A 27,318-nucleotide genomic window follows, 5' to 3' on the forward strand; every position below is an offset into this window, starting at 1 on the left:
ATAAATTAATCAATAATAAATCAAAATTGATATATCGTAATATTTCCAATTGTTATACATTATCAATACACTGGTGCCAAGTATCAATACTTTTTTTTTGAACACTGGACTGCTCAGAATTGATTCAGCTACTTTGGCTCACCACTACCAGAGTGCCTCTACCCTCTGCCTCCTTATGGAGGTGCTGAACAGACTGGTGACAGTCAGATGAACGGCAAGAAGACAATGAAGAAGAAATGCAAGCAAAATGACCAGCCATGAGCAGCTGCTGTCAGACTCTCTGTGTCCATGCTGGGAACACACAGAGAGTCCACTGGATCTTTGACAGTCATTAGAAGCACATTCAAGGCCCTTTGTAAAAGTTTGTGTGTGGTACATGGCTCTACTATAAGAGGCTGTTCGGTGTGTCTGTGTCTGTGGGGGAGTGTCAGTACGTAGCCGCTGCTGTTTATCATGTTTACGTTTAGCCTACCATCGTTGCGCATCAGCCCTGAATATCTTGTAAAGTTCTAAATATAGCACAGTTAGTCATCTGCGTGTTGTGTTTACTGCCACAGAAAAGCAATAAATCTTTGAGTTATTAACATAACGTCGCCTCTCTGCTGTCTCTTATCACGCTTACTAATGCTACCAGCGGCTCTGTGAGAAGCACAAACTGCGGCTACAGTTAGCAGTGTTCTGATATTTATACTTGGCAGCATTACTTTTCTGTGAAACTAATCTACTCTTAATAAACATTTACATTATCTATTTCCTGCTCTTTTAAATATTTCTTTCTTTCTTCTTTATTTAGAGATATTGTGATATATTGCAGAATATTTCTATGTGATATATTGTGTATCGCAGAATCACCTTTGTTGTAATATATCGTTATCGTGGGAAGAATATCGTGATAGTATCATATCATTCATCTGTGATTCCACTCCTAGTATCCATGACGTCAATCATGAAAATGATTTACTGTGATCAAACAAATTATACCTGTCTGTTTGTGTGCGTGCAAGTGGCAATAAGAAGTGGTTAGGTTTCTGACTGCCTTTAAAGTGGTTCTGGCATAGCATATTATCATGTGAAACCAACTTGCTAATCCCCAACCTCAGGCAGAGAGTCCAAAGCGACAATCTTAATATGAGGGAGACAACCAAGACAAGACTGACAGGGATCTGCTTGTCATAGTGGCTTTGACAGCACCAAAGAAACATCCTCTCTCTCAAAGTGAACTTTACTACGTATTGGGAGATAAACCTGTACTTTGAATCAGCATTGTGACACACAATTAGCCATCTAACCACAATTAATATTATTTTCAGTATGTGTATTAATGCATACCCTTTCATCCCACTTGTATAAATGTACGGTGACTATGGAATCATTTTACTTAAGAGCATCTCAATTTTGTGGATATTTGACAAAGGAACAAGTGTACGTCATTGAAATGGAAAGTGGACAAAAAGCTTAAACCAAAATTGTTCATTTCACTAATCTACTGATTTGGGGCATATGGAATTTAACAAAGGCATAATCGTCTGTTAATTGTCTGTTGCTCAGGCTGCTTATGGTGGGCTGAAACAAGAGATGACGCTTTATAGAACTCTGCTTCAACAGTTTAAATGAGTTCACTCAGATTTTGGGTCAATTCTGGGTAAATTCATTAACCAGGCAACAGTGTTTTGTTCCTGATGAGGCACTTTTAATTTGCTACAGCTCTGATTAACACCTCTGCCTGGGATGCACCTCACAGCCACAACCTCTGAGGTTCATAGGTGTGAGCTACAGCTCTTCTCAATTTGCCACTCTATACTTTGTTTGGTTTGAATCCCTCCTTTCCTTTATATTGAAATATGTAACAACTCAATACATTGATGAATTAATAAGAAATGAAAAATAAGAAATGCACAAACAGTCAATAAAACATGAAACCTAAGGCAATAGGCCTTGAAAGTGATCACATCAAAATATGTTTATACTGTGTAATTATTTACAAAAAGAATGACTAAATGTACAATAGTGACAACATGTAAACTTAAAAGGTGCTATATGTAAGAACTGGCCACCTGTCAAATTCATACTCCACACTCCAAACAAATTGGGGGCAGTATATCATCAGAAACTTGGGGTGTCTAACCCTGTCATAAGAAAAAAGGAAATGCACAGTCCCTCCCATAGGTCGGAGCTAATTTCCAAACAGGCTTTAATTGGATAAACTGACCACATATTGGGAATCTAAATGGTTACTTTATCACCTGAAAAAAACTTAATAAATTGACATAATAATGGTCCTAGATCAAAAATTACAACAGCTTTTAGTCTGGCTCAAAATCCCAGTTGGTGCGATGATTAAAAAGAGGTTAGAATACACCCTTGGGGCAGCGCTATTTCTTCATCCTCTCATGTTAGACTGAGGGCAGACTGGACGCTACAGTCACTCACTATTGCCTTTGAGGTACAAAGTGGTATTACGAGACAGGATGAGCCGGGGCTAGCTGGTTAGCATGCTAACTTCAGTAGATATCTCTGTAACACAATACAAAGCTGTCTTTGACATAACGTCAAAACTGTTATTTATTCACATTCTGTTGATAATTTTAGTTAATTTTTGAATGCTTTAAACTAAATTTTTACATATAGCACCTTTAAGGGAGCAAGTCTATTTCCATCGTTGTACTGTACCTGACAGGGTTGCTGGTAAGAGAAACTCTCAATGAGTCGAGACAGGCAAACAGACGTTCGTCCATCACCCCTGACTTCAGCTCTCCCAGGAATTCCTGGGGAGATATCTGATGGTTGCTTCTCAAGCTACCCTGGATGAAAAAGAGGAAAGAAGACATCTCTTAGCGTAGCCATGGAAAAAGTGATCAAAACATGCGGCCAAAAAGTCTGAATAGTCAGTGCAGTGATAGAAAGACCCATGAACACATTTCATGATAAGTCCCAGTCAGATGTGTGTGTATATATTTAGTTTCTCTCAATATTTTTTTTTCTTCATTGGAGCTGCAGCATTCATGTTTTAACTAAATGGCATTCAAAAGAGTACATACCTTTGCCAGCACAATGCAAGGGTTAAGATAGGCCAGAAAAAGATGAACCTAACAAAGCACATATCTATGAATGGTTTACCTTACCATCTTAAAGGGAAAAAGTTACCCAATGCATGGTGTTACAATGTTGTTCAATCACTCCTTGGTTTAAACCAGTATAGTCAGGCTGAAGAGAAGGAGCAGCACTGGTGCAATTGTCCACTAGCAGGGCTTATATGCGGCTTTCTTACAGTGCAGACGCTTTGCTGCTTGCTCTTGCCTCTGCTTGCATTTTTCTGCTGATATTCTTGTTTTTCTTCTATGATAAACTATGAGCAGTGGCTTCTGAATACTTATAAATCACTCGGACTGTAATTCTTTTGAAGATATAGTAGGCTATTGCCATATTTCAACATTTTTATAACCTGGTCAGTACAATGCGAACATGGCCTACCAACAGCACATGCCTGTACTGCAGTGACTAGAAACATGGCACTTAGCTAAAGCTAATTAGCAGCAAGATGCCCTCCTTCTCCAAAGACAACTACCACAAACTTCTACAGGAGACTGCAGTGCTGGGAACTAAAATTCACCGGCTAGAATTGAACATGGAAGTGAATGGACTGTGTGGGAACACCACCACTTTACCTTTTACTCAAAACAGTGGAAAAAAGGCATGCTAATTAGCGCCAACAAGTATACCATGAAACAGGAGGGCTGTGTACTGCATAGTCAATCTTCAAGTGGTAGTCCTCCCTGGAACTCTCTTGGCGCAAAGCCTAAGAGTAAATTATTTCCCTTGGAAATGGAAGGACGAGTAACAGGCAGAGCCCAGAACCCTGAGATCTGTGATGTGACTGGCTTGCCTGCATTATCACCCAGGCAGAGTGCCTCTTCAACCCATGTTCTTAGTAGGACACAGCCAAGGACAGCTGTGAAAGGGATAACCACAAACCTCTACAACAACCAAGTGTGCAACTGGAGAACAGATTTGATCCACTGTTGCAGGACCCTGGATCTCCGTCTTATGACCTGGATACCCTCTCATCTTCACACAGCAGGATAAGAACTGAGAGTAAATCAGAAAGTAAAAGGCTACAGGGAAAGCTAAAAAAAAAAAAAAAAGTTTGACTGAGCCTAAAACTCTGATTATGGGTGAAGCATGTGCAATGAAAACACCAAAATACTTTTTCCCAAGGATATGGTCTCTGACATGACAAAAAGAATCCTGCATATCTGTTCCCTCTGTCAAGGACAAGAGACAAGAAGTCTCTTGTCCTTGGGAAGACAACAAGAGAAGACATCAAAATGCGTCAGAAACCTTGAAAGAGAGCCACCCCAGCCTCCACCTGAAGAAAGCTTTAAACATGACAGTCATCAGAGCCTAAAGAAAGAATCCACCCCCACTCACCAACTACCACTTCTGAGGATTCACCTTCTTCACCCCCTGAAACCTCATACAGGTCACCCTCCTCTCTAGTCACTGTTTCCCCCTCCTCCCCCCTCTTGGAGTTCAGTGACCAGATGAAAGAGCTTGTCACTGCTGGGACCAAACTTCACCACATCCTACTCCCATTTTCTCTCCCCTAAACCCCCTTTGGCATCCAACTCCACCAACGGCTTTAAGTCCTCAGCCGGTTTTGACACAGTTTCATCAAAGTTACGGCACCCGGCCTTTCCCTCCCTCCACAATGGCTTCAGAATCATCCTCTGACTCCCCAGCCTGATAAAAGCACAGCACATCCAGTTATTTGTGTACAAAATACAGCAAGCTCGAACTGATATGTGCTGTGTCCAGGCTTCAAGGCTGATGGCACTCATGATTCTTCCCAGGAAAAGCCAGAGCCCAGTGTGATAACAGTGCAGCTGTTCTTACCATGTCAACCCCTCACAACTTCAGTTTTATGAGTGAAGCTATATTACATAAGAAAAAAGGTGCAGTTGCCATTTTGTTAAATGATTCCCTCCAATGCAAGCAGATATCTTTTTGCTTCTTTTGAATATGTGGCTCTTCAGTTGAATTCCTCTTCTCAAGTTATATTTCTAAATGTCTACAGGCTACCTAAATACTGCGAAACCTTTTTGATGACTTTGCTGAACTGCTGTCTATAATCTGTATTGACTTTGACTGTGTAATTATTGTTGGTGATTTTAACATCCATGTTGACAAGCCCCAGGACAGCTGCACTACAGAACTGTGTTGTGTTCTTGATAACTACGGACTGACTCAGCATGTGATGGAGCCCACACACAGCAAGGGGCACACTCTGGACTTAATCATCTCCACGGGTCTGAACATTTCTAAGGTTGTGGTGACTGATGTTGCTCTCTCTGATCATTCCTGTGTTTTCTTTGAGAGTGCTATCTCTATGCACACAAATGTTTAAACAGAGGTAATCACAACACGGTATATCACTGAAAACACTAGTGAGATATTTATTCGGGCTAGTATTACTGGATCTCAGTGCTGCATTTGACATGGTCAACAACAACATATTACTAAACAGACTGGAAAACCGGGTGGGACTTTCTGGCACAGTACTAAACTGGTTTGAATCCTACTTAAAGGATAGGTACTACCTTGTGTCTATAGGCCTCTTCTGTTCAACATCTACATGCTTCCGCTGGCTCAGATTATGGAAAACAACAAAATATGTTACCATAATTATGCAGACGAACCACAAATTTACATAACCACATCACCAGGGGACTGTGGTCCAATACAAGCACTGAGTAAGTGCACTGAACAAATCAATGATTGAATGTGCCAGAATTTTCTTCAATTCAATCAGCACTCATCTTCAATTGGTAATGTGAAAAACCACAAACCAAGCCAGAAATCTTGGTGAAGTCATGGACTCAGACCTGAATTTCAACAGCCACATCAAGATGATTACAAAGTCAGCCTACTATCACCTGAAGAATATATCAAGAATTAAAGGACTTATGTCTCAGTAGGATTTAGAAAAACTTGTCCATGCATTTATCTTCAGTAGACTCATCTACTGTAATTGTGTCTTTAAAGGTCTCCCTAAAAATAAAAGAAAAAAAAACGATCAGACAGCTGCAGGTCTATTGCAACTCTCAGTTCTATTAAATCACAGCTGAAGACTTTTCTATTTGCCACTGCCTTTTATTGAACCAAATTTGAGGGTTAATATCTTACATCTTACTGTAAGTTTTATTCTCCTATTTTATGTCTTAGTCTATTTCAGCTTCTTTTTTTTTTTATTTGAAACAAACAAAACACCGGCACTCACAGATCTGTCTTATTACTTATTGTGGACAGAAATGGACATTTCAGCCAAAAGCCATCAGTAGCATTTCACTAGCTTTTTTTTGTCTCCAATTTACTATTTTTTTAAAATTGTACTTAAATGTCTTTTTATATTGTCTTGTGTTGTTTTCATATTCTGTCTTGATGCCTTTTATGTTCCATGTAAAGCACTTTGAATTACCTTGTTGTTGAAATGTGCTATACAAATAAACTTGCCTTGCCTTGCCTTAGTCTTGTAAGGTATGGGTGGGACCTAAAGGCTGCAAGATTAGGTACTAGCAAGGCCTAGGTGCATGTATAAAAATACCTGTCTACTATCAGTCGACCATAGGCTCAGTCTTTCATTTATTCTCACCCAGAATAAATGAAAACACCTGTGTGGGTGTGCAGGGCCTTCAGAAATTCATAGTTTAAAATTTGTATTATAGCATTACATGGACAATTGAGGTTGTTCAGAAGGTAACGTGGGGTCCAACTTTTATTTTCCACAATTTTGTTTATTTCTGCGTCTGTAAAATCTTTTCTTAATTAACACCGAAAAGTTCAGTAGTTTTCAGTTTAAAAACACCTTCAGCAGTGATATTTTAAATTGGACTAGCATTTGAAGTAAAAATGACATTTTTGACCATCTAATTTTTCCAGGTTTTTCTGGATCTGTCTGGTGGCTTTGGATCAAGGCCACCAGATGAGTAAACCCAAATGCTTATTCCCCGGTTCTCTTTAATTTGACGGTAAGTCAAGTCTCTTAATTAGTTCCCTAACCTCCAAATATTTTACACCGAACGGACACATTTCCCAAATAGAACATTTTCCAAAGGGGCACAGAATCTCATCTTTTCATGTTGGTTCAAAAATGTGTCATCAACACAGAAATGACAGAAATTAACTAAGACAGTCACCATCTCTCACACTGCAATGTTCCATAATGTTTGATCACATGCAAAGTGAAACCATGCCAAATGTCATATATAGATTACCACTGTAGATATGGATTGTTTTACAATTTATTTGTTTATCTTGCCCACAGTCCCTCTTTAGCCACCAGAGAGGGCCTTTATAAATGTGCAACTTTCTAAGTAAAATGTATCTGACCATAGACTTGAAAGACTTTCTCCCCTCTATAATAACAATCTACTGTACATGAATCCTGACAAACTAGTACATATACCCGCATAAAGCTTTTTCATAGTCTGAGATGACAGTAGCAGGCTTAAAAGCAAGTTTCTCTGTTTGTTTGTTTGTTTGTTTTTTAGCAAGAGGGTGGTGTAAAGAGAAAGTTACACTTACTGGGTTTATCAAGACAGCTGTACCAATGCCAAAGCATCACATATCGTTGGGTATGTTTGTGATTCATCAAAGGCCTCAGAAATCAGCCTGTATCGCTGCTGGCAGGAATAAATATCCCTAAACCATGCAGGCTGCCAAAACAATGGAAATACGCCCAGTCTGTCTCTCCCCTGACATCTTAAGCCACAATCTATAATATTCTCAATGTTTACTCTCAGGTGTATGCACTAGTTTTCATTAAAAAAAAATTAAGTGAACTGTCAAAATCTCACTCAAAAAAACCCACCTTCATACTTGTGTGCTAAAATGATCATAAGCACCTCTGTCGCCCTAGAAAGGGATATTGATCACCAGAATAGGCGGAGTCAAATATCTATATGAGCATGTAGAAAGATTGCCAGGAAAGCAAAATAGCTCCAACTCACTGATAATAGTAAGCGACTACTGAACAGCTTGGTATTCAGTTTGAACCTTTAGGAAAAGTGATTCTGTTTGGTATGTGCTAGAGCTGCAGCTAATGATTTATTTCATTATTGATGAATCTGCTGATTATTCTCTCAATTAATTGTTTGGTCTATAAAACATCAGAAAACAGTGAAAAAATGCCCATACTATTTCCGATGCCGTTTGTGATGTTTTCACATTAATCTTTTTTCCAACCAATAATGTAAATCCAAATACAATTTACTAATGATACTGTAAGATAAGGAAAAGTAGGCAATTTGCTTAGAGAACTTAACCAATTAATAAATTATCAAAATAGTCCAGAATCAATTAATCAATCACCACCACAAGGCTCTAGCTCAGCACCACAAATGAATGCACTTGCCCCATAATCTTCAGCAACAAAAACCTACAGTATTGTTATCATCATGGTTAAGACCTGCCCTCTTTGCTACACTCATGTTGGGCTGTCTTGCCCTGTCATGAGGAACTGGAACAGAGGGGGCCATTTTACTAGTACCAACCACTTCCTGGCAGCACACCAGCCCATCAAAGATACAGTAAGCCCGTGCCTCCTTCCCTTTTCCTTCTCTGGCCAAGCGGTCAACCGCATGTCCTGTCCTGGAGAGACATGATGATGAACATCATGACACCCTCAGCAGCTGCCATGCTACAGCTGCTGAGGGTGTCATTCTAGTTCGCAACCTAGACTTGTTGCTGGGCTGCCACAACTGTCTCAATCACCTCTACTCTGAGCTGACTGCTGAGGAGATTGTGGAGGTCCTCACAACACTGGTCGGCTATCTCAGGTCTTCATTAGACAGAGAACCCTGCGTGCTGCTCATATCAGCAACAGGCACCTCTGGCTAAGCTTTTCTTGCTAAAGGAGCATTAGTGGCAGCCTGTCTGCATGCTGACATCAAAGGAGCCGAGGACTTGCCTTAAACCTCAAGCTCAAGTGTCTCTGTAGCTCTTCTGCATCTTCATTTCCAGTGAACGACATTGTTCAACTTGATATCAATTCCATGCTATTTATAACTTTATCTTTTTAATATCAATAAAATGTGGCAGTTGTGTTCATAATTACACATAAAATAATCAAACTGATCTTCAATTCAATAGATTGTGCAACACTGTCATGCAATACATCAAACAAAACTCTTCACAAAGATAAAACAAAACACTTTAAACTCACCAGCAAAAGTGGTATGGTCAACAGTAGTGAGATATGGTCAGATTTCAGCTTCATGAGCATCAACCTTTGCACACCACTTTCCTCTCATCACATCCACCTGAAATCATGTGGGATCAGTCCTGTCTATTTATTCACCCACAATGATCTCCATTTCTTTCTCAACTCACTATGCCCAGAACAATGATGGTAATGGAGCAAGTTTTTCCCCCCTCACTTCCCCATCTTAGCTGCACTTTCAACTGGGCCCTCTATGTTTTTCTCTTCACAACAGTACAGGGAAGTGGAGCAGGGCTACAATGCCTCAATCTCTCTGTCTCACTGCGAGGTCACTCTCAGAACATTTACTCTGTACAGCAAAGCTCTGAGCTTCACCCTCCCCTTGGCTAGATCAGACAATGAGAAGAGGATACAGGGATAGCAACTAGTGCTGGGCAGTATACTGATTCATCCTGTAAACTGGTTTTAATTTCTCGTACAATATGAATTTTTCATATACCTCCATACCAGTGCATAGCTGAAATAATTGCTGTAACTCTTCAATAGAAGGCAAAATATATAATTGCTGCGAAGAGCGCTACAGTCGGGGCAAGCTATGTAGAGTATATTGAGAGAGGACCCCTATTAACTGCATAACCTTCTTACTAACGGTTATAACTTTATAACACAATAATTAATGACCCAAAACTAACTCTTTTTAACAGGGCAAAACACTATGGCACACAACAATTTGTGCCACATAAACAATCTGTAACACTAATAATTATAATTAATGTACATTTACAAAATTACACCGCCAAACGGCATGCTGGGTACAGCTTACTAGCTAGCCAGGTAGCTCTGTTATTGAGATTCAGATTGAGATTCGGGTAAACGAGGCCTCAGGTATAATGACAGTTATTGGGGCAACCTCCGTCAGCCTCCTACTGCTTTTGAAATAAATATGATTTTTGCATGAATTACTTCAAAAGCTTGTTGTGATTCTGAATGGGGAGAGGAGAGCAGTGACTGCAGGAACAGCAGCAGTTCCTCCTGAGGCCTTTACTACAAAGCAGGATTTGGGGTTAGCAAGGTAACTTCCGGTTTAACCCTGGGTTTTCAGGGTTACGACAGTGGTTCACTTTTTACTGGGGTACATCGCCATAGCAACTTATGCTGAACAGCTAACCTGCTCTAGAGCAAGTTAACTCCAGAGGATCAGATCACAATTTGTCAACACCCCAACCACTGACCAATCAAATGACTGTAAAAAAAGGAGTCATCATTCCTACAGTATCCCAAAATGGACAAAAGTCCTGAGTTTACAATAAAGTGACAAGTAAAAAAGAGCAATATATCTTTTTATAGGTCAGTAGAAACACTTTATAGTTCCAGGCTTTCTATTACCACTCCGGTTTTAAAACAGAGTTTCTAACAAATGGAGAGATTGTTTACGAAACTAAACACATAATGATGATTTTAGATGCATTTTAATTGTGCAAAACTGATTTTATCCCCAGAGTGATAGCTGACAGTGTGGATGATTTTACACTCTGATTCATCACTGCAGCTCAGAATAACATCACAACTTTGTGATAACTGAAAATAGAAATGAAAGCTTGTCTTTTACTCAGAAAATAATCCACACACTGTTAATTGGCTCCCATGATTATAAATGCAACATTTCAGTCAGATAGACCTCATCGGTCATTAACTACTTTTACACTCTTTGCTTTGGTAGCAGAAACAGTCTGGCGTTACTTTTAAGTTTTTATGTGACAGAGAATGTTTTCTTCATCATCCAACTAAATAGGAAAAAATACTCATTCTATACTCAAGTCACATATAATAATTTCTACATGTATTTTAAGCCTTAGCCTACTTTTAATATTTGGACATTATTTCTAGTGTTTCTACATCTTTTTGTTTTGTTGTGTGATTACAGGCTATCATTTACATTTCACTTTGCTGAATATGACTTTTTGCTGTCCCTAAAACAGAAGTTTTCCACAGGTATTTGGTATCACCGTTTCATCTCATATCATATGAAGTACTTCATTCGTGGTTCTGATGATGTCACTCATAATTAACAACCCCACCTAGTTCACATAAACGTGTTTGTAGCTGGATAGGAAAACCCAGAGTTGACTGAGCTAGTTGATAGCCAGCTTCTTGATACCAGTTATCTGGATGGCCAACGTTAGGTTCAGTGAAGCCAGCTAAAGAAAAGATATCCTGGGTTTGTTGAACTTGTTTCATTGCACAAGCCTCTGTTGACCTTCTGCTTCCATTCTTCATTTTTCTTCTCTCAGTTGTTTTATCTCCCCTCTGTGTACTCTGACTCAAATAAATACGCTTGGCCATTCAAAGTGAAATCACTCACAATCGTCCTCATAATAGTCCACAGGATAATCCGTCATTGCACTTAGTTTCTTTAGTTTCCTAACCGCGGTGAAAGTTAGCCTCATACATGTAAACAAACCGGCATGCACAGATGAATATGTGGATGATTTGGTTAGCCAGAAAACTGCCCCAGATACAGATCTCTATGCAGTTAGCCACAATGCTGCTACAGGTGGCTAGTTCCTGTATTTACTTTCATTCAGACTCAAAAACAAACTTTTGAAGCGATTCCTGTAAACTCTATGTACTCCTGACAGTAGAATAAGCCACTATAAACCTATATAAAAGCCCAGTCACGCAAAAATAAATAAATAAATACCGTGATATACCGTAAAACCGCCCAAATATTAAAAAATACTGTCATACCAATTTTTGGTCATACTGCCCAGCACTAATAGCAACTTAAGCTGATAACACCTGATTCTTCACCCAATCCATAACAAAGAACATAGGCTTTGTCTCCGTACTGTGGCAAAAGCCAAGATTGCCTAAATATTATTCTGTGCCTGCAGTTGACAGACGTGGAACCATTCCTAATAGAGTTCACCATTGGATGCACAATCTCTGGTGCATCCAAAGCATGCCATGACATACTACGGTCTAATAAATTAGCCTTGACTGGTGAGCTTAAATTAGTTGTAAATTCATGTAACTAATACATGAGATGTTCAAATCAAGACCACATTCATTATTTAAGTCATCCTAAGCAGAAAAAATGCTCCATTGTCAATACATTTTTCAGTGAAAAGGGTAACAACTATCACCAATATACGGATATTAACTAACATCACAATTTTCATTATGAAAGCCCATCAATCAAAATGGAAAATTTCATCTAAAAGTGATGAGTTTGCAGCTATGTAATATGTTTTTCAAATTAAAAAAAAAAAAAAAAAAATTATAATCTCAAAGATTTTCATTTAAATAAATGTCTGTTAAGTCCCTATCTATTGCCAATTAGGTAACACAATGGTGGCCTATGGCCCGCTGATGAAAGCCCTTGCATTTGCAGTATTATGATTTTTACAAACTGGGTGTCGGCAGCTACTCCCACCATGCATCAAATGCACACACACAAGGAGCAGTGAACCAGGTGAAGTACTCAAGTTGACAACAACTACACTCGTTACATTATTGTAAGTGCAATAAAAGCTTTGCAAGTAAAAAGCCAATAAGAGTAATTTGTTTAATGTAATCCATGCAAAAGAGCAACATACATGCAATTACCACTTATCACCATATGGTGCCACCAAAGACAATGAAACAGAGAGCTTCGAGATTATTACATTAAACCTCAAAGTTATAAAAAGTGTTTGAGTGAAATGAAACATAAAATATAATTATTTTTCAACATCTCAACATTACTTGTATGAACTATATGTAGTAAAACAAATATGCACCTGTGCCTAAATTGATGTGTAATTATTCTGTGTTCAACATGCTCCATCCCCATTATATAATGTAACATTTAGCCTACATGGCATTTGTTTCTCTTTTAATGATCAGCCTGTTCAACAATAAATCACTTTAATATGGGTTTTAGCCACAATTGGAATTTGGAAATTAGTAGACCATAATTTATGCTTGATCAATGTTGGGACAGTGAGCCCTTGTCTCATGGTTTCAAATGCTGGCTGATTTAAGGTCTCTGAGCCGTGTTAGCAATTCATGCTGAGAAAGTCAGAGGTGAATTGAGTTCCAGGGTATAGCTGGTTCACAAGAAATTTTGTACCAAAGATTAAGTTTGGAAAATATCCACTTGATTTGTCAAACTCCAAAGAGGGATCTCTTCACGACCAGTGTGGACAGGAGAACAATTACAGCAAACAATGACTCTTTCAATGTACATATGGACATGTGGGTATTGTATTTTTAAAAAATGACTTGAAAAATGTGTGCCATCTTTGCAAATAAGAACTTTTTGAAAATAAGAACACTGAATACTGATTCAGAGCACTGAACACTGTTAATTTGCCCCTCTGCCCAGTCTTAATGATACAGCATATTACTAAGACTGAAAAGAAGATCAAATTTCTGAAAATGTCTTTCTTGGTTTTAAAGGCAACACTAAGTAAAACACCATTCCCTCCACAGTAGGGGCACTGCAGACAAATCAACAGTGGGGTCTCCAAGAAGTAGAATGGTTATTTCAAGACAACTACTGCTACACAACACACTGGCAAAGGTCACCAATTATTTTGTGTAACAAAATACATAACATTTTTTTCTCCACGGGGCTATCGCACTTGACTATATCAGCAAGAGACATACATCAATTTAGGACACAGTATTAAAGGTTAATTGGCAAAGCAATCTTGATTGAAAAGGGTGGTTGAGATGGGTGTGTCAGGAAATTGGTGTCCCTTCTGCCTTATGAATTTTTGGTGGGAAGGAAACCTTAAGTCATAGAAATTAAATTGACAACTGAAAAGGGGGGGGGGGGCACACATGACAAAAAACTTTTATGAACTGGCTAATTTGTAATAATAGCATACTTGTATTACAACAGCATGACACAGAATAACATATCTTGAGAGTATTAATGCTTAAGGACCTTGTACTGGTCTGAGAGGGCAAATTATTACATGAGAGCCTGGTCAACCTCATAAAACAATTTGATAATGCCACAGTCTTAAGAGTGATTTAAGAACTAAAAGCAGAATTAAATCCAAGTATCTCACATCTACTGTGATATTATATTAACTCAGTAATTACAGACATGAGCGAAATACCATGAACGTGCTTATTTTTTACAACTTCTCTCCCCAAACATTCAATTTATCACGTTTTATGTAAATGTAGCATTTGATAAAACTGGTGCTTTGAAGGTTTTTGATTTGTTGCCTATTGGCCGGTGGCCACATTATTTTACCATGCAGGTAAACAAATGCATGCATAAACAGGCTGGTCCCCATGGTAACTAGAGATCGACAGCCTAAGGCAACATTGGAGGGATAAATGTAACACTTCTTTGCAAGACACTGTGCCAACTCGTTAATGAAAAAACCTGTAAAAAAGCAAAAATGGAAAGGAGAATCTGAGCTTTGTACAATGCGATGTTAGGCAGCTTGAGCATAGGTTAATATCTGTGAAATTTTTTAACAACAACTGATTTAAGAAGGAGAATGAGGAGGAGGAGTAGTGCCCTCAGAGAGGTTATTCTCTAACTTCAGTTAATATGAAATATAAAAAAAAAACACCTCAGGTAGGCTGTGATTTTATTATTAGTAAGTATCACAGACTAAAGCCATATCAAACAGGCTCTGGGGTACATTTTTAATGGAGTATCACCTACAAATTGTGTTTTCTGGTTGTTGTTTTTTTTAAGATTTTTTTTTGGGGAGCACTTCACTGTACAGTTATTAGCAAAAAGGCAGGCAGGTAACGTGAGGAGAGAGAGAGGGGTATGATATGCAACAGAGATCCCTAGCTCTCTACTCGAACCAGGAACGTTGCAGATATGTGGCATGTGTAGTAACCACTCAGCTACCAGGGAGCTCCTAAATTGTGGTTTTTAATAAGATTTTAAGGGGTAAGAGAAATCAACGAAAAGTTCAACATCAGTTGCCAATATATTATTTGCCAATAAATTAACATATTGTTATTGTTGTCCGATTATATCAACAGATCAGTATGTGCTAAGGCAGTGTTGGAGGCATACAATTTGGTATACTGGGGTATCAGCGGGTGGGCTCTATCCTCATAACACAAGCAGGGTCTCACTAATTTGTCGGCTGGGATCTTTGGTAAAGCCTAGTGGGATTTTTACATGTTTCATAAATCGAAAAGTCTATGCAAGGCACCAATTTTGACATGATGACCTTTCATTTTGCATTTTAATGACTACTATGTTGAAAATTCCCATCCTAAATACAGCATCTCTGTATTTTTTACAAATGTATCTAAATGCAGGTGCAATTACACCTGCAAGAGATTGAGATGGCAAGACAATTTAGATTGCATAGGTTTGTAATCCAATTTAACCCATTTTTGATATCTAATAATCAAATGCAGTCCCTCCCCAGTCTCTCTCAGTTCAGGTCCAATGAGAGACATTATTTTCATTAAAAATATATGGAATGATATAACATGTGTGTACAAGCAAAAAGTCTTAAAAATGCATGACATTTAAACATGTTAAATTCCAGATATTAAATCATGTAACTAAAAAAAGTTAGGCAGCAAAAGTAAAATTAAGTTTTTAAAAAATAATAATACATTCCAAAAACTTACAGTTTTAGAAGCAGTAAAAACATACTGGATGACCATTTCTCTCTTTGTGTTGAGATCCTTCTCTCTCAAAGGAGTCTTTTTTTCCTCATTCAAGTTCATGTCCTCCTGAAAAGAAAAAAAAGAGAAAGAGGATAAATCACGTCTGCAATTTTAAACTGCAATATTCTTGTTTTTAGTTATTTATTTTCATAACATCTATGGCTACGGGACTTAATTGGCATTTCCAACAGCGTATCAGTACTGTAGTCATATTTGGCCCAAAGAGTAGACAGCTGATTTTTTTTCCCCCATTTACTTATTTTTGCCTAGTTTTAGTTATTCATTTATCAAAATGGCCAAAATGCATGGGAGTGTTTTATTTCTGGAAATTATGTTTGAAAAATCTGGTGTAATATGATATTAGATGATTTGACATTAATGTATTAACAACAACATATGTTTTTTTTTTTTAAATGTGACTACAATTTCTTGTGTTACAAAGTAGGCCTTTTAGTATCATGTGATAATCTGTGTTTGTAGCACTGATGTTGTTAGGTGAGTGTCTACCTGTCTGCCTACATTTAGTTTGTGTTCTGGTCTAGCCTTAAATATTGTAACTTCCATGAGTGATCTACTGGCTCATTTTTAATGTTTTGCCTCCATAGAGGACACACATTTCTAATAAGTGTGAAGGCGCTGAAGGCGTCTCCCAACATCTTTAATGCAGAAATGCGACAGACACAGTCATCCATTAAGCGGGTAAAAAATACAGTGTCAGAATATCCTGTTAGAAACTACTGTAGCAAGCCCAAACTGTCTTGAAAATGCCAACAGTCAAAGAAAATCTTTCTGTGGTTTTCTCCAAGTATTTCACTGAAAAACAAGATAAAGGAATACCTATTACCATAGCCATTACTCAACTGAAAGCTTTGTCATTTTTGTTGTGCATTTCATTTCACCAGGAAATAACTAAATTTAAAAAAACTGTTGTTTATTTTGCCTGCATTGTGAATTGTGAAAACACATGAAAAATATATTTAAAATGTGGGGCATGCCAATCTTCTTCAATCCAAATCTTCACTTGAGTCAATGTGGTTGCCCTTTCATTGTAAGATTTTACATGTCAAGCTGCTTCATGTTATAAGAAAACTTTGTTTGTATCGCACAATGACAAAACATCATACCATCATCTTTTCAAACAGGGCCAAGATCTCTTTTTCCGAGGTGATCTTTGATGAAAGCTCCTCAAATTGATGGGAGGTTGATGATGAAGAAATGGACCAATCACTAGTATTGTGTTTAGAATGTGATAAGGGAGGCCGTTCCTTTTTGCTACCCGGAATCCGAATACTGGCAAATCTGTCCAGCTGTTGAGACAAGAGAGAAGACAATTAAAATACAGACAGCTACATATTATTGCCAGTTTAAGATACATAAAGGATATGTTAGTTTATGAACATATTTAAATGGTTAATAATCAGAATGGAGTAGACTATGAGTTAGAAAAACAATGCTATTAGTGTGAATTGTGTGAACAAAGCACATATATCTGCTTAACACATGTTGAGGAGAAGTAGGACACATTGACATAGCACTTTCTAGATAATGTGGAGTCAACAACAAGTCAAGAACATTAGTTGGTGAGAAAAATTAGTCTGTGTTTTTTTTGTGACTTTTAGTAAAGTGATGAGAAATAGGAGAAGAGAAAGAACATCAATTTTGCAAATCTTACCACATCATCTGTGATGTTTCTAAAGGGTAAGTGCTACAAGTGGGGAACAGAAAATACAAAATGAGGATACATAAAGCAACTGGATCAAATATTATAAAAAAAAGAGGTTTTTAACTAAGTCCTACAGCAGCTCCAGCAAATCATTGTGATACTATTTATGACCTTATTATAACCTAGTTGAAAGTGCCGTTTTGGTTGTTAATTTTTATATTCTTAATGAGAAAATCCACAGGTTACATTTACGGTGTTCAATTCTTACATACAAAAACTGCCAGATGCTGAATTAGGAGAGAAAGATGCAGTGCAGTCTGAAAACATTAGGACTGTGAAATGTTTCTGTTATGTTGGTTCTCCTCCCTTACATTGTATTGGATAAAAAGGGAGAGATTTAAGCTTAAAGGGTGTTTTAGTTTGTTAACATCCATATTGGGTGAAGTGCTGTACGTGTACTACTTAAGTCCCTTTGGGGAAAGCAGGAAAATGGTCCTAAATATACAAACAAAGTAACCAAGGACTTTTTAAGAAACAAACAGTTGAATGTTCTTTACTGTGCAAATCAGTCACCTAAATCCAACTAGGCTAATAAACTAATACTTTTTTTTGCTTGCTGAAGATCAAACTAAGGCAAAAAGCTCCCAAAACACACAAGAAGTAAATGTGGCTGCAGAATGAGCCTGGCAGAAGATCACTGGTGAGAATATCGAGTCTCTCCTGATATTCAAAGAGCCGCAGACCTGAGGCAGGAGACTTTCAGTTTATTTGCACTTGTACAATTACCTTCTGTATACTATAATTGGAGGACTTTGTAAAAAAGGTTTAACAGTTCCTCCAGGATTCATCTGACATGGATGTCAGCACCATCAAATTAATGCTAGGAACCAGCAGTTTAACCTCATAGTAATGCTGGAATAGAGAAACAACACAACAAAAATGGAAAGAGCCAATTAATAATAATTATAATAATAATAGTTTTACCACCTTTAGCCCAGATAAAGATTCAAGATTTAGTTTGTTGTCATTTTCTTGTGTATTTGGATACACAAAAAAACAAAATGCTGTTTCTCCCAGTCCAAAGCAGTGCAACAACAGAGAGGATAAAGATATACTGTATATCTAAAAACTGCCACACCTCGTGGTAGTAATTCAGCCATAGACCTGAGCCAGTGTTAAAGCTAACCATAGAGACATCAGTGCTTTATATAACAATGGGTGGAGAGATATCTGGGGATTGAAGTGGACAGGTCAATAACATAATTTCACAAAGTGATCCTCAAACCATTACTGACCACTTTGACAGATAGAATTCTTATCTGTCCCCTTTAGACGGCCATGGATAGTTAAACCTGATCTGCTATGAATGCTTTGATCTACATTTATTAATGGACCCAGTGTATGCCAGTTGAATGAACCCAAAACTGCTGCACATTCACCAGGAGCCTGTACAATTATAACCAAGCGTGATAGGTGGGTGCCAAAATTTCCCTACAAAAAGAAAATCCTTTTGGGGAACTCAGTGGTGCAATTCGGCAGATTATCAAATCCAAAACATCTAGGCTATACTTAAGTGTCATGGTAGTGCACATCGACAACCCTGGTTATTTAAACAAAAATTGCTGCATAAAAAGTATTTTTTTAAACAAGCCTTTGCAAATTATAAAGGATCCACATGTGCAGTGGAAGAACAGACTGGCATTTGGCCTGTTGTTATCTGTGCGTACCAGCTACCTCAGTGCCTGTCAAACAAGTTTTGTCTGCAGCTTTTTCTTCTCTGGCAGTTTGTTTGTTTTTCTATAAACTTCTTGGGATGTTGCCATCTACACTTGGAACAGGTGTAACTGAGTCAAAAATGTCAAATGAACAATCCTAATAAGTCAATACATAAACAGAAAACATGAGATTTCAAAGCGTTATCATAATGAAATGCTGAATGAAAAACTGACAATGAGGTTAATTCTCACTCAAGCATAACAGCAAATAGTACAGGACCTGAGAGAAATAAATCAATACACACTAGTGTCTAATTAACATAAAATCACCTGGAATAAAATGTCAACATGTCACTAAGCCATTCTCCTCCATCATATCTTTTCCATCAAAATGTGCTAGAGAAACAGACTGATAGTTGACATGAGAAAGTCAGTGTTTCCCCTATATTCATTCCACCACTGCAGAATTATGAGCATCGCTGCTAAAATTTCACATAATCATTAATATCAGTAAACTACTAGTGATTTTCACTCGCACACTCTGCAAGCACAATAACACCCTACATTATTGTGGACTTGTTTTGAGTCATTGACAAGTGCATCAAATCCCAGAATTTTCCCTCTCCTCATTCTTCAAAGGACATCTACGTGAAAGGTACTGTCACAAGAGTAGCGTAGCTCCTTTAAGGAGTAAGGCAGTGCGTAATGTGTGTGCATAGCGAGTGTGTGGTTGAGCGTGTGCAGAGAGTGAATGGCAAAAAAGTGATAGTGAATGCGAGGGGAGGAAAAGGTTAGCAGTAAGTTGTCAATCTGGCAGTAAATATACAGTACAGAATACAGTGTGTCAGTTAATAAATGCTGAAGCTTCTCAAGACCAAGAAAAGTCTCGTCTCTTGTTTCCCCAACTGCTGCAAAAAGTGAATGGGGTTAGCTGCAAAGTTAGCAACAATGATAACCTGACCAGGCTCACTTCAGGTGGACTGACCTTTAAGGTGGACCAGCTATTCTCATTTTAGTGTCAATCTCAGCCACTCCTAAACAGAGAAATGTGTGGAAATGTGTACAGTCAAGCAGGGCCTAAACCACCCTTTTGTGTCAGTGCAGTGTAGTGCACAACAGCACAATCCACTGCAATTATGTAATTGCACACACAGCACGTGCCTTTTATTTAGTATGTAGGGCATATTATTTAGGATAAAAGAAATTTCAATTTGTAGTAGAGTCACATTGTTGCATCTTAACAACATCAAGCAATTAGAATTGTATAAAGGAATCCATGGGTGCACTTGCTGTGCGATTGTCCATAGCACTACATTTTCACAGTGGAGGGTAACAGAAGCTCTGCTACAGGATAGTTTGTACACAGCTATAGAAGAGATGCCGAACTGACAGGTGTAAAAGAAATGCTGAGACCTTATACTATCTTGCTGGATATTCTTATTGTAAGCAGTTTGCATGAATGAAACAGTTGAAAAGGTTTTACAGTATGCAAATAAAATACCTAGCAGCTGTGTGAGAATGAATTACAGTGAATAATGTTCAAATACCAATAAAAGCATGACAGCTGAAACGATTAGTCGATATATTATCTGCAATTATTTTAACAATTGATTAATCTTTCAGCTGTTACTTTCTAAGTAAGAATTCTCTGGTTCCAGCTTCTTAGATGTCAGGATTTGTTGCTTTTCTCTGATTTGTATAATTCTTAATTGAGTATCTTTAGGTTTGGGGCAGTTGTTCAGACAGAAATAATCTGAAGACATCACATTGGGCTTTTGGAAATTGTGATGGATGTGTTTTGACTGCAGATGACCAATACATTTATTGAGAAAATATTTAGAAGATTAATCAATAATGAAAATATTTCTTTAGCTACAGCCCTGAACTGAAGCTTAGTGATATATAATAACAATTCAAGACCTGCTCTTAATACCCATCTGCAGTCCCAATTAAACTGCAAGCAAGGGTTAGACTTCATCTGCATTCCACTTGCACAATTCCAAGGCTTCCAAACCGAGCAAGCAAAAGGACCCATATGACTAGTGGAAATAGGAGAAGGCCACCAGTACGAGCCAGGAACAGCACAGGATGATGAAACTGTCCAGAAGGAGTTGACCAAGAGCATCAGATCAGAAACACAATTGCCTGGTTAATGAAAAACCTTCTCTCACTATTGTTTTGATGGACAAAATAGGACAGCCTGACCACAGTTATTATGTTATGTCAGTGATTTCATCTTACCTTCTGCTATCATCCTCTGCATTTAATTAAACTCTAATAACATCTCTTTTAATTCACTGAGACAAGTAACCCAACACTCATAAAGAGAATGTTGATTTAAGAGTCTTTCACACATAGTTCCCAGTAAATTACTGGGATAACCTATCAGGCACTGCTAGTGATCTTCACTATTCACACCTGCAGCTATATTCAGGAACATTTCTGTCTTGCACCTTTTCATATATGCCATGACAATGCTGGAACAGATGGGGCAAGGGACAGCCCAGCAACACTTATAGATGCCAATCGCCATAAAACTCAACAGAAGAAGAAGATGGAGCAAGGCCAGATGTACGTGTAAGCGGCTGAAGACGTCTCTTACTAATTGAAGTTTCCAGCCATTCTTGAAAAAAGGAGAAAGTTTGCAAACAAAAGAACTTGTATTGCTTATTAGTTATCAAATCCCTAGCGAAAGCACTAGCAAGGCAACCGTAAACAACAAATACATCATCAGCAGAGTCCTGTGACTGGTTTGCTTGCTCCATGTGAAAGCGTCTTTCATCAGACAGACATAACCCTTTACGTGCTTGTCCCTACAATGTTGCTGCTTTCATTCACAACGCAGCCATAACGGCATTTTCCCTGAAATGTTATTAGGTCTTGAGGTGGGAAATTGGCAGTACAGATTTCCCTGAATATCGATCCCTGCTCCCATTTACACATGACCCCATGCAGGAAATATTCCTGAACACTTCAGGGATAGACTGCATGTGTGAAAGGGGCTTTAGAAAACACAGCGTATGCAATCTACAACAGAAAAAAAGAGGTAAACACAGAAAGGGAATGCTTCATGGAGATCAGAGAAAAGCAAAAAATTTAAGAACCTAAGACCCACCCAAACCAATATAGCATCCACAAAGCTTCATCTCTCAGTCTTTGCAGCCTTCATTAACCACACTGCTCAATGTTTCCCAAATAATTGTCCAACGAGAACCCCAGTCTGACCAAAAAGGTATTTTTTTTAATGCCAAAAATAACACCAAATATCCATTCATTCAGAAATCAATAGCGTTTGGGAGCCTCTGTGCAGCGCTGTTCCGAAATGTGAGTTAACCTCTATGTTGTTGCCTGGCAAACTCTTGGTGGTGTAGCTCCTTTTAAGGAATTAGGGCAGTGCGTAATGTGTGTGTGGAGTGAGTGAGTGGTTGAGTGATTGAGCGTGTGGTAGAAAAGTGACAGTGAATGCGAGCGGAGCTGAGGAAAAGGTTAGCAGTAAGTTGTCAATCTGGAAGTAAATGTACAGTATAGACTGCAGTGTGTCATTTAATAATTGCTGCAGCTTCTCAAGACCAAGAAAAGTACCCCCCCCCTCCCCCACAGTTGCTTTTTTGAGCACAAAATTCAGTAATATTGCCCATTAATACTAAAAAATTCTCCAAAAATTAGTGATAAAGGAAAATGTTATTTAACATCCATTACATTGATGAGACCATGAAACCTTTTCAGAGCTCAAAATGACAAACAATTGATTTTGGACATGACAATGGTCATTCTCATCCATTTTTACCCTGTACTTAAGAGGGCCAAACCGATATCTCTAACAAACATTAACAGATTGCATTAACATGTCCCCTGTTCCATTTTTTCTCTCCAGTTTTATTGCTCTAGTTGAAAAATTGGCCTCCACACAGAGAGTGGCCTTTAATGGGAAATTTACTTCCTACCAATTACAGTAAATATTGTGGTACTGCAGTGCCACCTATTGAATGACAATTAACTAAATAAATCAATGCTCACTGTGAAAAATATTTACAATGGTTTTTCAGTTATTTGTTAAAATAATATAATAGCTATAAATGTTGTTAGACAAAACTGATGAGGGAGTGGGATTCAATTCAAAGACTAAGCTGTACAATAAGAAGTACAGTACATGTATGTGTCTCTTAATGGAATGGAAATAATGAGATGCACTTTGGCTGTGTATTTCTGACAGTTAAAGAGGACAAAAACCTAAGGACCACTTTTTTTTTTAGGAATTCAAGGCTCTCTGAGAGGCAATGAGGGCTCAGTGTACTTAGCTGCTGTTTGGTTAGTATACTGAAAGGAAAACCAGAAAAATAACACACACCTTTGTCAGCCACAGTGAAAAGGTGTAATTCAGCTCATATAATGATGTTTTTCATTCTTATTAACAATAGTGAAAAGGTGCTGCCGAGAGTAAGTCAACAGCATGAAAAAGCAAACTTAGTATGTTGTTGACACAAACACAACATTATCAATGACTTCACAGTAGCCACACAAAATCTTGAGTAGACTATATTCATGCCAACTGAGCAAACTCTACCCACTGATGAAAATCATGAGATGCATTTGAAAGTTCCAAAAAACCTAATTAATGGACCTTGAAATATCATCATTTGGTCAAATAATATTTCCAAGATTAAGAATGAATTTTCATGCTCAAGGTTAGAAGTTCTGAGTATGCATTTTTATCCACTTTTTTTTTTTTTTTTGTTAATGGACTCGTTTTACACAAGGGAGCTTGTTAGGTTAAAGACTGTTTGTGCTAACTGACATTTTCAAAGCATGAGCTCAAGGACTATCAGTGTGTGATCAGCCCTAAAGAGGTTACGTGCCTGGCATTTCCCACTGGTCAGTCAGAACATAACAAGCCTTACAGATGAAATCTACTGCAAGTCCAGTTGCCTTTAACTTACCACTTCTAGATATCCTATGACCTAGATGACTGAGAATCTTCACAGATATAGTGCTGTGTTACAGTCTCACAGTGGATGTATTTGTATTTTGCATACTCAGTAAAATGTGTTGTTTCTAAAACACTGTTAACATTTAAAATAAAGGAGTTTTGAGGATTTACGCTGAATCTTCCAAGAGATATTCAATTAGCAGATGTTACAAGTTTCATGGCAGGTTACCACAAATGGGAAATGCAATGACTTGAGTCTGTCAAATGGTTTTCATTAGGCTAGAGCTGCAACAATTAGTCGTTTAGTTGTTTGACAGAAAATTTACCTGCAACTATTTTGATCATCAATTAATCATTTCAGTCATTTTCTAAGCAAAGATGACAAACATTTGATGGTTCATGATGGCTTGCCATATATGACAGTAAATTGAAAATAACATAAAACACATTAGATCAGATAAAACAGGCAAATTGAAGACATTCCTGTAGCCTGAGAAATTGTGAATGCCATTTCACCATTTTTTTTAACATTTCATAGACTAAAATAGGGCTGCAACAAATGATTCTTTTCACTATCATTATAAAATTATCCTTAGTTGCAGCCCTATTTTTTAATATACATACAGTACCAGTAAAAAGTTTGGACACACCTTCCCATTCACTTGAAAGAGACAGTGTGTCCAAGCCTTTGACTGGTACTGTATATTCTATAGTGCATACAGTACAGCGTACATATATCTGTATTATCCCCTGTCAGGCAGACACAGGGATGCAGGTTAAGCTCACACTGGAAGTCGATCTGAATGGTTTACCACACATCATCTGACCTGACTTTGACACTGCTTTCAATTAGCCCTGAGAAGAAAATGTAGTAGACATGTAGTGAACAGCTTATCAGTGAGATAGGTGGCCGTAACAGTTGGATTTAAAAACCATTGCCGTTTGCTGCACAGACCTTTAATACAGTTACAGACTTGAATCTCTGAATGGTGGCAACAGGGATTTAAGCTGTGGTAAGAATGGGGTCAAATGCCGGCACAGCATGCATAAACTCGATCTGTGTCATATCCAAGAATCAGTTAAAGAGAGATGTGAGTGTTGTTAACAGTGGTCTGACTGCACTGAAAATGAGAACCCTAATAATGGTGATGATCTGTCCTATTAGCAACGTCTCCCTATACCTCACAGAAGAATACAGCAGATAAATACCTGACAGACAGAATGGTGATTGGTTTGTAGTAGTAGGAAGCACAATGGATTAGTGTAAGGGCTAAACCCTGTGCTAATTTTAACCTTTTGATTTGCTACAGGCAAAGAAGAATAAACAAACAGTCAAGGTCACTGTTTCGCTTAAAAGAATGTGTTGTCTATGAGCTTTTTTTTAACTGTTAGAGAGATTCTTTCATGGCGTTTTCTAAACAAAATACATTACACATTACAAAGATATCATTCATCTCCACCACTGTTTAACTGTACTAGCTGCAGCTCACTTTTTCCTTGTGGGTTTGCACTTCTCTCTCTGTGTTTGTGTCTGTGCGTGTGCGTGTGTGTGTGTCAGTGAGAAAAGAGAGAAACAGAAACAGGGACTGAGAAGCACATAACTTTGGAAAGATTATGTGCTCCTCATAAGCACATCATTTTTCCATACATAATTTTGGAAGAATGATGTGCTTGTCGTTGTACCGTAAGTCCATAAAACTCTTTTATCCTCCATACAGCTAAAATGAAACCAACGTTACAGTTGTAATCTGCCATACTTACAAACTTTGGTTTGCGGTCTCCTTCATCGTAGCTTGACGAGCCGTGGTGGGAAGAAAAACCTTTCTTCTTTTGAGATTTACTGTCTCGTCCGGTAGTGGATTCAAACCGTTGACTGTAACTATCCATGGTGTTAACCTACTAACTTCTACACGAACTGACAGCTTCTTAAGACGTTCACCTAGTAATGTATGTAACGTTAAGCACACCTAAAACTGTGAAGGACACACGCAGAATTGTCTATAACATCACCACAAATAGCTTGACTTGACAAGACTACTAACATTGATTAACGCATAGCTGTGAATCCCACCAGTTTGTCAAAATCAGAAGTCCATACCAAACGTTATATTTTCCAGGCTTCACGCCCAACTGTCCGTTTAGCTAACTAACGTTAGCAGGTTTGCTACAGTATCATTCACTGGTGGCTTTACTCAGCGCTAATCCAATTTACGGACTGTCACGCAAAGCTTGAGTTTCCGTTAACCGCAGGAATGCGGCATGCTTACGTAGCGGTTTTCTCCAGTCACAAATTTTATCCGACCACTAAATAAATGCTATATAATTATTACAAACTGTAGTTAAAGCGTTACCTGGAAACTTTATGGGGCAGATATTTTTTGACAGACCCGCGCAATGATGATGTCCGGTACGCGTGTTCAACCCGACCAATAGCATCCACTGAGCCACAAAGATTAACTGTCATTGGTACATTCCTTTCTGTTTGAGTCAAAAAAGCATTTGATTGGCTGCAGTGAGCTGTCAATCAGCCAATTTCATATTGTGATGGTTTGTTTTACTAAACCTGGGTCTCCCGGAGTTACGATTGTTTATGTGGCCTAGGTGATGCAGTCAGTGGTGGTTAAATTTGTCAGTCGTCAATCATGTTATTACGGATTGAATTTGTGAAAAACAAATTGTAGCTTTTACAGCGTTACAATTTAATTATGCTGATTAACAAACCGGACACATTTTAGTGAACTCAAATGACCAAAAACGATATATGAGCTGTATTTTATGCACAGTCAACTTTAAAATAAAATGACAACTGTCTTTGAAATTGCACAACAGATTATATATGGTCATAGTCTACATGATGGGGAACATATGTGTGGGACAATTGTTTCATAACAAAACTGGCACTTTACCACATATACACACTTGTCAGATATGCAGATATTTTTTAGTATATTTTAAAAAATGATTTTCCCTTTTCTCCATCCTACCCACAGACTGTATCCTACCTTGTACTGTTTCCAGGGCCCAACAAACACTTAACCAGCCCTTTGTGTGAAGCTTGAGATGGAACATAAATTGATACTGTCTTTTTTTTTTTATCAGGTTGTCATACCTAAAGTGTTTTACACTGTTGGTTTTTAGCTTT

General features: G+C 38.0%; 1 protein-coding gene across 6 annotated transcripts in view; it reads right to left on the bottom strand.

The window, feature by feature from the left end:
* LOC121909861 (protein diaphanous homolog 3-like) overlaps positions 1-26,591 on the bottom strand; it is a 191,241-nt gene extending 164,650 nt beyond the window's left edge. For 4 of the 6 annotated variants that reach the window (XM_042430777.1, XM_042431015.1, XM_042430691.1 and 1 more), the window contains exons 1-5: positions 25,938-26,591; positions 17,544-17,576; positions 16,996-17,178; positions 15,833-15,937; positions 2,671-2,801 (exon numbers count right to left, since the gene is read on the bottom strand). In XM_042430777.1, coding sequence (XP_042286711.1) covers positions 2,671-2,801; positions 15,833-15,937; positions 16,996-17,178; positions 17,544-17,576; positions 25,938-26,063 — 578 coding nt within the window. In that variant the 5' untranslated portion in view covers positions 26,064-26,591. The remainder of the gene's footprint in view (positions 1-2,670; positions 2,802-15,832; positions 15,938-16,995; positions 17,179-17,543; positions 17,577-25,937) is intronic. The other 2 variants (XM_042430931.1, XM_042430850.1) reach the window with 1 other exon arrangement.
* Positions 26,592-27,318: the final 727 nt, after the last annotated feature.

The sequence above is a fragment of the Thunnus maccoyii genome, chromosome 1 (assembly GCF_910596095.1).
Source record: "Thunnus maccoyii chromosome 1, fThuMac1.1, whole genome shotgun sequence".
In the NCBI taxonomy this organism is placed as follows: Eukaryota; Metazoa; Chordata; class Actinopteri; order Scombriformes; family Scombridae; genus Thunnus; species Thunnus maccoyii.